This window comes from Micromesistius poutassou, assembly GCF_964030765.1.
Source record: "Micromesistius poutassou genome assembly, chromosome: 10".
NCBI lineage: Eukaryota > Metazoa > Chordata > Actinopteri > Gadiformes > Gadidae > Micromesistius > Micromesistius poutassou.
This window is the reverse complement of record NC_140280.1, coordinates 17,478,931-17,490,557: the sequence shown is the minus strand read 5'-3', so window position 1 is coordinate 17,490,557 and position 11,627 is coordinate 17,478,931. Positions and strand designations below refer to the sequence as shown.

At 44.9% G+C, this 11,627-nt stretch overlaps 1 protein-coding gene across 1 annotated transcript in view; it reads right to left on the bottom strand.

Annotated features, from left to right (window-relative positions):
* Positions 1–3,900: 3,900 nt before the first annotated feature.
* Positions 3,901–11,627, bottom strand: part of LOC311354459 (protein Aster-B-like) — a gene marked incomplete at its 5' end in the record, with an annotated part of 31,224 nt that continues 23,497 nt past the window's right edge. Inside the window, 9 exons of the mRNA XM_084474259.1 lie at positions 3,901–4,022; positions 5,650–5,770; positions 6,118–6,225; positions 6,971–7,088; positions 7,667–7,828; positions 8,963–9,066; positions 9,340–9,482; positions 9,816–9,934; positions 11,137–11,280. Coding sequence (XP_084330385.1) covers positions 3,915–4,022; positions 5,650–5,770; positions 6,118–6,225; positions 6,971–7,088; positions 7,667–7,828; positions 8,963–9,066; positions 9,340–9,482; positions 9,816–9,934; positions 11,137–11,280 — 1,127 coding nt within the window. The 3' untranslated portion in view covers positions 3,901–3,914. The remainder of the gene's footprint in view (positions 4,023–5,649; positions 5,771–6,117; positions 6,226–6,970; positions 7,089–7,666; positions 7,829–8,962; positions 9,067–9,339; positions 9,483–9,815; positions 9,935–11,136; positions 11,281–11,627) is intronic.

The window sequence follows — 11,627 nt, the reverse complement described above, 5'->3', positions numbered from 1 at the left end:
ATTATATTTATATAAATATTTTATATATGCACATCAAAATACGTTTTTTTTTTTAAATCTCTGGTTAGGTCTTACAAGGTACAGGCGCACAAGTACATATACAATGCTACATTACAGAGAATGGTATCATATGGCAAAAGAAAACCAAACTGGTTCAGTCGTGTGTGTATATGCATCGTGTGCAACTTGCATGAGTGTGCTTGAATGGACTTGTGGGATTGTCATGGAAGCATGCCTTTTCAAACAGTGCTCTTGATATCTGGTCTTTCCATGTGCGTGACATCTTAAATACATATGCCCATCTCTGAAGCACTCAAGTGATTATGATTAGAAGCATCACATTCAATGATGACATTTGGCAAACATTGATATTGAAACTGAATACAGAATTGATGGCAAATGATGCTGCTGCTTTTACTTTGAACGGTTGAATTGAAAAACAGAAAGAAAGAATGCTTGCTTATCTTACGAATCACTCCTATACGCATTTCAAGTCTGGAAGACTGTTAGGCTCAGCGAAACCATCATTATATACATGATTATTCCTAATTTATATTTAATTCAACAATATTCTTATTGCTAGCAGTTATTAGAGCCATGCAGTTGCCATTATACTATAGATCCTGTCATATAACAGATATACTCTTTTTTTTTACCAGCATTGCCCAATAGGGTTTTATGAAGAAAACCAAAGTGACACTGAAATAAAAATGTCACCGTCAAAAGTGAAATTGTATTCAAATACTTAAGAAAAGGTGGTTCATTTAGCACCATGAGCATTCTGCTTATAACCAAAGCTGAGCAGTCGCAGTGAAGGGTCCCTGTTAGCAATGTGCAAAGTAAAAACGGACATGCTGCTGTGTTAAAGCTAGGGTAGGCAATTTATTTTAGAAGCACTTTTTGTCATATTTGTTGAAATTCCCTTTACATGCCGACATCAATCAATAAATCAAATGCTCTGACGATAAAAAGATCTGTATCTGTGGCTGTCGCAGGCCTGTAATAAGCCTGTCTAATAATTTATTTGAGCCGAATGAACTAATTGGACCCCCGACCGGTCTGTCTACCTACCTAGCCGGCTACACTCATGCACTCATTGCACTCGACTGGAGTCTTCAACAAGGCTAGGCAGACCTATTGCTAAAGCTAGAGAGCTAGTCACATGTGTTGAGGGAGTGGCTTTGGCGGGATGCCTGAAGGGAGGGTTGGGATTTATTGGGTCACTCTGGCTGTTTTATACAAATTGCCTGCCCTACCTTTTTGTCGGATTGTCGGATCATGTTTAAAATTTGTCGTTTTTTTGCCATTCATTAATCTTGTACACAAACTGAACCAAAACATTTTTAAATGTCTTTAAAGACATACGTCTCAATAAGCAAGCTTTTTGTCTTCCCTGTGTTTAGTCTAGTATAGCATCAGTTATTTACTGTGGTGTGTGTAGATTTACTGGTAGAATGGGCATAGCTGGTTTCCACGGACAGATAGACAAGAACATCTTTTTAAATAAAAACGAAACAAACGTCTGACCGTTAGAAAGAAACCAGAAGGATTGGCCATGCCTTGGCTAGACTACACATCAACATGCACAAGCATATAACCACCATGTTTGAGGAAGACAGATGTTGTAGTTATGATGGATGGCAGCACCAAAGACAATACTGTTGGCTTATATTCTTTTCAATGCACATTTTCTTTTTTTTTATGTCACCATACACAGATAATAACATCCAGAAAAGCTTGCTTCTGTATACCGTGTGGATTTAGTTTTTCTTTGACTCAGCGCCTCTCGCTCAGCTCATAGTCTTTAATGGTCAAAATATTACGCCAACTGATCTTGTCATATGTATGGCTTGCCAACAGTTTAACAGACTCGCTCTGTCTCGTTACAAGCACAAAGAGAACATGCTGTTTTGGTAGGTCTCACTCCAGGGGAAACGCTGTAGAACATTTTTGTATAGTTTACATTGGCAGAGCTGTAAATTAAAAAGGAAATCAAAATGAAAAGGCCAACATTTTGTAAGCAAAAATAAGATCACAATAAAGTTAAGCTCCACATCATTCATCATCATTTATCAGAAACGTGGCTCAGTGTCTCATGAAAAAATCCTGAAATGAAATTAAACTCATTAAATAAATATTTGTGGGTAACAAAGTACAAAAACAAATGATAGAAAAAGCGAATAACTAATATAGAAATGCCGTCCAGTGAAAACGATCAAATCCAGTCTGCTGAAGAGTGATTCTCATACACCGCAAGCGGTTTCTGCTTAGCAACGGTTACTAGGAGACTGCAGAGGGGTTTTGGAATGTATGATCGACTAGAGATGTAAAAGTTGAAGCAATTGTCAGCCACTCCTTGTTCTGTTACATAACAGAACACACATGTCAAGCAGAATATCAACACAAAACATATGTTGTGTAGGTGTGAAGTTGTCTCTCCGACCCCTACAGGTAAAGGGATAATACATTCCTTGTACAAGTTCCACTGGCTTACGATGCAACGCTCCTGACAAGAGATGCTGTTTTTTAAGCATCCACATGTGGCAACTACTATGGGATTAATTTTACAATTCCCACAACAAAGTGTTAATCACATGCAAATCATAGTAGCAAAGAAACAGCATAGTTACTTTAAACGCCGGTAGAATTCTTTTAGAGAAGAATCCATTAAATAAAAACAAGGGAACAATAATTTATGTTGGCCAGAGCACAAAGAGGAGGGAAAATAATTTTCCTTGGCTACACATTTGAAAAGTTGATTTCTAAGCCTGATACATTCTTACCGCTTCAAATCCTCCCTCACCAGTCTATTGTCTTGACTACCAAGCGAAGCTTGATCCACAGAATTGACTATTTTGTGTTTGTGTTTGGTTGTTGTAGTTTGTTTGCTATAAAAAACATGACATACGACATATAAACGCAACAAGTCTGGCATAGGCTACCAGGGAGACCAGCTCTAGATTGCCTAAATATATAAAAAGTAGCCCTGACTGCCAGTTACTTCCTTTTAAAAATCCCATTAAATATAAGATGGTCATGTACGGGTGCTAATGCATTCACACTTTGGAGCGTGTGTACTCACAGACACACAACCCCCCCCCTCCCCCCCCACCCCTACACACACCGACACAAACACGATTGCACCCACAGGCACTCACACACACACACACAAACACACACACACACACCTGCAGGCATACCCACGCACATACACACACACACACACACACACACACGTGCGCATTCGCACACATACACGCATGCGCCCACACGCACAAGCACACGCACAAACACACACATACGGTGACTGCCTTTGTCGTCTCTGCGTTCCGTTCCACGGATGATCAGTTTGACGTGATTCAGTCTGACGGCGGAGTGAATAGTCCTGTTGTATGTGGTTGAGGGAATACTAGCATTACTAGTCATAATACTGCAGTATAATAGCCGGAGCTTGTGGGGAAAAGTTCGGCCTCTTTCGTTTTGTTCCGGTGAAACCAACAGCCGTGGAGATGACGTGTATTGCATGCTTCCCAGTCAAACGCCATCTTGGACGCCGCGTGTGCTGAGAAAACGTCCCCCGACAGCGCCACCCCTCTCCCCCCCCACCCCTCCCCTCCCCCCCCACCCCTCCCCTCCCCATCCAAACAAACTGGAAGGCAGGAAGACAGGATCGTCGTGCGACAACGACGAACACTGCAGCTTCCTGCTCCCTCTTACAGCCCGTGAGATGCTGGTGGTGCAGAGGCATGCAGCATCTCATGGTGACGGTGCCATGGGTGGAGTGATCAGCGGAGGGGGTGAGGGGATTGTGTGTGTGTGTGTGTGTGTGTGTGTGTGTGTGTGTGTGTGTGTGTGTGTGCGCGTTTGGAGATATTGCGAGTGGGCACGTCTGGGGCCGCTGTGCGATGGGGGCATCACACCTGTGGCACCGAGCGGCCCGGAGCCCCCTCCTGCTCCTCCGCACTCCGGCTCTCCGTGGCCCCCCCGTCCTCGTTCTGGAGGTGGAGCAGGGAGCTCTTCATCTACGATACGAGTGGGAAGGTTTCAAGATGAACGGACATCGTACCGCAGCGTTGTTGAATACTCGATCCTGATTGGTCAATAACGTTTCAAGGATGTGTGCAATATTTTTCCCGCGATGGGACACTTCTGCCTTTTAACAGTTCTGAATCAACGCTCCACGGATCCAACATTAAAAACAACGATCATAACTATCGACCAGGTGTTTCCTTGGCAATGCAACAACAAATGCTCAAAGATTTTTTTTTAATTCAGCTGATTAAGTCAATAAAAAAAATCAATAACGTTATTGATGAACGTAACTAACATCTAATCATTGTTGGTGGCTGTGGTGTGTGTGGAATAAACCACAGCGGGCTGTTCCATTTTCTGAACAACAGTGTCATTTATGGCAGTGTTAAGCAACCTTGGCTTTTGCCTTTGGCCGTATCATCACCCACATTATTTTCCAAAAACGGGGAACCTTTACTGGTTTATTCCTGGATTGTAATGTATACGTTAATAGAACAACAGGCAGCAGTCACTAATGGCAACAGAATGCTTGAGTTTCGGGTTTCCTCAACAGTGTAAACAGAAATAATGAAAAAGGAAGGACAATGTGTACACACAAGGTGGAGTAGGGTTAAAGAGGGAGGGGAAGGGGGAGGGGAGAAAGGCCCTCACATCATGATTAAGTTGGGATAGATACTACCAGTAATCTATATCACTTCTGTCTGGGATTCTCTCTCTCTCTCTCTCTCTCTCTCTCTCTCTCTCTCTCTCTCTCCTCTCTCTCTCTCTCTCTCTCTCTCTCTCTCTCTCTCTCTCTCTCTCTCTCTCTCTCTCTCTCTCTCTCTCTCTCTCTCTCTCTCTCTCTCTCTCTCTCTCTCTCTCTCTCAAGAGTACAGACGGATGTGAGATCAAATGACCACCAGCCGGCGCCACCCCTCTGGTCTCCATGGCAACATTAATCACTGTACTCTCTTGCGACAGGCGGACTTGATTACAACCAAATCCCTTTTAAATTATAACTTCCACCAACATGTCTGCTGTACTTAGGTTCAGCAGACTTTATGCTGTAACTTTGAAGCTAAGCGTAGTCTACCATTAAGACCAGCCAATACCGGATACCAGCCATCAGTCCTGTTCATTTGTGTCACACAGCATTATGGGATATCATGCCCAGCCCATGGTTTCACTTTGTTGTCAACCAATTTGGTAAAACAATTATTTACCTACTTTAACCTATTCTATAATTTTTTTATTATGCGTCTATTTTATTTAATTTGTTGCAACTACCAAGACATTCAGGCCTAACCCTTTTCTTAGTTGTACCCTTAGTAACTGTAGTCAAGCTTTGTAGGGCAGTATGGTGTCTCTATTTTTGCCTCTTTCAGATCTGCTACTGTACACACCCAAATCTCCGCACCAGGGGATCAATAAAGTGTTATCTTATCTTATCTTATCTTGACTTTGAAATGTTACCCAAACCTGGGACCAGACTGCAATGCATGCTACGCTTTTTAAGCAAACCTTACCCGGTGCTAGGCCCAAGGATTCCCTGAAACTGCGAGCCTAGTCATCGTAGCGGATCAGACGGACTCAGCAAGACAGTGATTTTAAAGTCAGCCGTCAGACCCTCCTTCTCACCTCGTACAGCAGCAACACAGACGACTCCAGGATCTCCTTCCATTTCTGGAGCTCGTCGTCATGGTAACGCTGCTGCGACTCCAACAGTTGCGTCCACTCCAGGTTGGTCTGAGGAGGTTTGCTGCAGACACAAACACAAACACCGTCTGGACTGTACCACAGTGTGCTGTACTTGTTTGTACTGCAGTATACTGTAATATATCGTACTGTGCTACACTGCTCTAGTGTACTGTATAGTACAGTACAGTACAGCAGTGCTAAGCCTAGCGCATATTCAGATAAACACACACAGATTTTGATTGATTCATTCGTTGAAACCATCCCAACATTCCATCCCTTTCACAACTTTAGGATCTTTGCTTTCAGCGTGTGTTGTTTGTGTGTATGTGTGTGTGTGTGTGAGTGGGTTGTGTGTGTGTGTGTGTGTGGGTGACATGTGTGAACTGTGTGTGTGTGTGTTGTGTTTACCTCTCCTGTGGTTGCAGATCGCGCCAGGAGGTGAGGCTCTGTGCGGTGTACTCTAGCCCCCACAGCTTGTAGAACAACATCATGTTCAGGAACACCAGCAACACCAAGCTGGGGCGGGAGACACGGAGAGACAGCAGCAGGGAGAGAGAGAGAGAGAGAGAGAGAGAGAGAGAGAGAGAGAGAGAGGGGGGGGGGGGGGGGGAAGAGCACATTTCATTCACAAAATAAATTTGACAAACAATTTGAGATTTTTCAAATTTGATCAAAAAATCGTTTGCTGTTATTATTATTTTTAAACAATTGTCGCTTCTACAAATTCAGTATCAGGTCAAATAAGTCTGTGTTGAAAACACACCGCCTACCTTAGACAAATCCTGTACGGCGCGACAGAGAGAAGCATGAAAAGGAGGAAGAGGAGATAATGCAGGCGGGTTTAGAGGTTAATCAAAAGCAGAAGAAGCTTCTCTGCCTCATCAATCTTCAGTATATTAAGTGTCAAACATCCTCACAAGCCCAACCTTACAACCATAACCATACATACCAGCAGCATTTACACATGTGCATATTCCTGTGACACGCGAGGAGGCTGTTAGATATAATATCATTTAAGAGTTTATTTATTTTACTGTACATGATAAGACACTGTATGTTATATTTGTTCTTTTAAATGGCAAGCAAACATAAAAGCTGACATACAAAGGTGCACATAATTAAACAGACGGAAATAATGTTGCGTCTGTTCATTGCAACCGTGGTCATTAAGGTGATGAATTCGGGGTCCAAACATGATGAATGTTATCCTATGGATTCGTAGAGTCACGGACAGGTGTGTGTGGGAGAACGGGCCACTCACACATAGCTGATGAGGAGCAGCATCTTAGAGACGCCGTGGAGCGCCAGGCCCCCGCCTCCTCCTCCTCCAGCCCCGCCCCCGGGCAGACGGTCCGGGACCTGCCTGGTCTGCGTGGAGCCTGGAGACCAGGGCCACAGCACCATTAACAGGGACAACAACACACACACACACACACACATGCACACACACAGACACCCAGACAGATACACACACACACACACACACACACACACACATGCACACATACAGACACCAAGACACACACACACTCACACACACACACACACACACACACACACACACACACACACACACACACACACACACACACACACACACACACACACACACACACACACACACACACACACACACACACACATGCACACATACAGACACCAAGACACACACACACACACACACACACACACAGACAGAGACACCAAGACACACACACACACACACACACACACACACACACACACACACACAGACACCCAGAGAGATACACACACACACACACCCACACACACCACAATTCACAACAACAACACACACACACACACACGACAAACACACACTACTCACCTGCCACGTGCTTAATGAGGCGGATGCCCTGCTCCGCCGCTGCGTCCTCCTCCTCCTCCTCCTCCTCCTCCTCCTCCTCCTCCTCGTCTTCGTCCTCGGGGTGGGCGCCGGTCCTCAGGGCCTCGTGGGCCAGGCCGGGCGTCATGAGGAGCACGGCGAGCGGCGGCCGCTTCCTGCGCCGCACCGCGCCCGTCCTCACCGGCTTGGAGCGCCGCAGCGAGCGCCGGAGCGGCTCCGACAGAGCCTCCTCCGCCTTGGCCAGCGCCAGCTCTGCAGCGGAGGTGTGTGTGTGTGTGGGGGGGGTGTGTGTGTGTGTTTGTGTGGGGGTGGGGGGGGGGGGGGGGGGGGGGTGTGTGTGTGTGTGTTTGTGTGTGGGGGTGGGGGGGGGTGTGTGTGTGTGTGTGTTTGTGTGTGGGGGTGGGGGGGGGTGTGTGTGTGTGTGTTTGTGTGTGGGGGTGGGGGTGGGTGTGTGTGTGTGTGTTTGTGTGTGTGGGGGGGGGTGTGTGTGTGTGTGTGTGTTTGTGTGTGGGGGTGGGGGGGGGTGTGTGTGTGTGTGTTTGTGTGTGTGGGGGGGGGTGTGTGTGTGTGTGTGTGTTTGTGTGTGGTTAACAATTGTTATTGGCAGATTTTAATATATATATATATATATATATAATAAAAACATAAGAGGATTATCTTATTTTTTTCTTTAATAATAATAAAAAAAACGGATTCATTGAATAAAGAATATGCATAAGAGATAATACCCCATGGACATGTGGTAACATTGAGCAGTGCTTACTACAAGCAGCTCTAGCTGGAACAAACGATAATAGACAAAAGGAAAAGGACATGAATTTGACCAATCGTCTCCCCGGGTCCCCGAACTCCTATTTAAAACGACTCCCTGGTTCCGCCCTGTAATGGTGGGGCAGTTTCATTGGAAATTAAATCCTAAAATCCTCCACTATTCATTAGTTTGAGTGATAAGCCTTGCAGAGCAGCTGGAGGAAGGTGTGTGAGAGTTATCTCTAATATTGTAGGATCACTTAGGGCTCCCCAGACACCTCTTTTAAAAACAGGCCTTAATTCAACGTTTTACACAGAGACACATATAATTTAGCTATTTAGCAGCTGTTTTATTGTTTTAATCTGCTGTTAAGCAGCTTGCGATTTTCCCAGACGATGGAAGGGGATACATAAAAAATAAGAGTTATTAGTATTATTAAGTACAACTATGATATATTCCAGACGATAATATAGATCATTGTTTTCCAGCCTTGATTTCCATTTTTATGCCTGAAAAAATGTTTGTCCTATCAAAAGAACAGCATTGCTTGTCTATGTATTTCGTGCAGCAAACGCACAGGCGCAGTACACTGTGTGAGGAACCTCATTAAAGACTAATTAACTCAGAACCCTTACCTAAGTGTCTGAAATATTCGTCCAGGCCACTCCAGGAGCTCCTCTCAATGAAGCCTTTGACCAGCCCCCACGGCTGCTTCCTGTAGCGGATTTCTGTTGAGACCCTGCAAGGCACACGCACACAGAGGGACACGCAAACACACACACACACACACACAGACACACACGCACACGCACACGCACACACACGCACGCACACACACACACACACACACACACACAGCTTAGTACTAAAGTTTACTTTTACAACAACATTGAATACAAACTAGAGACCCCTATCATCATTGCAACAAAGAAGAAAGACAGAAAATATATATATCGAAAGAAAGAAAGAAAGAAAGAAAGAAATAAGAAGAAGAGAGTAACGTATGACATACCTCAGGCGACACTTGTGCTTGGCCACCCTAGTGAGGACGTAGCGGTTGAGGGTGTAGAAGTAGTCGTGGTAGGGCACATGGTGGGTCACCACCTCCGCATCCACGATGTAGCACTCCCTCTCCTGGCTGGCTTTGTACAGAGTCTGACAGCAACAACAACAACAACAACAACAACCATGGCTCAATCAGCAGGGACTGCACAATTGGCATCTGTTGCACCCCTAACCGTCCCTGGAAGGAGGGGCTTCTCTTCCGAGATTGGCTATTTAGGGCTTACAAAAATCGAATATAATTAAAAGGTTTTCCACTGGTTATAATATTGAGTATTATAATATTTTAGTAATAAGTAATAAGTAAGTAATATTTTAATCCGGATGACACATGTTAAAATAAAATATTTGTGCGTGAAGATTAAATGAACGCCATCATTGTACCAACAGTGTTGTCTGTGAACGACCAGCAGAGGGCGCCCTCACCTGTGTCTCCGAGACGGCGGCGGTCTTGGGCGTCAGGGGGTTGCTGAGAGACACGTTGTACGTGAGCTCTCTGGTCTGATCGGCCTCCAGCTCTGTAGTCCAGGGACGATACACTACATCTGGAGGACAGGACACAGGCGTGAAATATACTGCTACTGGTGTCACATGTTGAGCTGATACCAAGGGAAAAAACGGCTATCAGTATCAGAAGAGATACTTTCTGGAATTTTTGGCTGATGAAGGTATTTTTTATGGAGGAGAGAAATGTTTCATTCAATGTCCCACTGAGCCCAGAAAAACCGCTGAAAACCGACCTGAGGTAAATCGATAAAGTGTAGCTGAATGCAAGACAGCAGATTCATACTTGTAGGTAAATACCTTAGGCTTAGCACTGGATTCACTAAAGGCCAGGGGAAATGATACAACTCTACTGTAAAAGGCAACCATAATATTTATTTTACAGCTTTTCCTCTGCCAACTGAAATGCTACTGAAATGGACCACAGACGTTCTGCATTTCATGATTTTCTGGAGAGATTAATTCTTGGCAAGAAGAGACGTAATCTGCGAGGTGATATAAACATTCTTTATGCAGCTCAATCACCCTCTTTGGGACCACCAAGCGAGATCAATAGAGAGTGCAAGCCAGTTGTTAACAGAAATATCCTCCCTAATAGGTCTGAGAAAATTGGAATTTCACAAAAAACTACTCTTCAACAGTCTGGAGAAGGAATGCAAAGTCTGAGCCGGGGGTCAAAATGCCTGAGGGAAAGGGGAGGCTTTGCATTTATTCATGACATAAATGAATGGTGCATTACTTTCAAACAACAGATTTTATTGTACTAAACTTTGGGTGGGCCGTCCTTTGAAATACCCCCGCTATAAATCCATATCCAGATAGAAATCCATGGGAAAACATTGGAAATATTCACTGCTCTGGACCTGGCCCCACCCAGAGCCAACATCACACGACTGGCCACACCTCCCATTGACTTTGTATTGCATGCGATAATGTGTGGCCTAAAGCATTATAGGACAGCTCACATGCCGGTTAGGGGGGGGGGGGGCTGGTCGCATGCAGAAAAGGGTTTGGAAAAAGATGCATGGAACATAGAATTTCAATGTTAACTTTATGCAAATATATTCCAAGTGCGGCACGAGTTCAGACTTGGACCGTCTACAGTCAGTCACAAACCCGTGATGAATTTCCTCCAACGGGTTTTGACCACATCCATCAGGGATGGATGGAACTTGAGGCCCAACCCAACCATGTTAGGGGTTAGGTGTGAGGTGTTAGGGACCTTTCCACGTGTGTTTCTCACCTGAGAAGCGGCGCTGCTCCAGGAAGCCCCTCATGAAGGGCGACTCGGTGAAGAGGACACTGAACATCTTGTCCACGCTGAACTTGTACACCTCGTTGATGTACTGCCGCCCCCGCAGCTCCTCCTGGAAGGCCTGCACCTCGCCTGGGGCGGGAGCGCGCACGTACCACGTTGGAGGAACGGCAACACATTTGGCTGTGTGTGTGTGTGTGTGTGTGTGTGTGTGTGTGTGTGTGCTTGCATACCTGCGTGTAAGAATATGCACATGCTTGTGTGTGCATGACAGTGAGTGTGTGAATGTGTGTGTGTGTGTGTGTGTGTGTGTTAAACAAATGTTGCGTGCTTGTGTGTGTGTTTGTTTAGTGTGAGTAAATGTGTGTCAGTGTTTGCGTGTGTGTTTAATGTATGCAAGCTTACTGTTTAGTGCACGTAAAACGGGATAAGTGTATGTTGCGTTAAGTGTATGTAAATGTTTGCGTGTTAAGGGTATG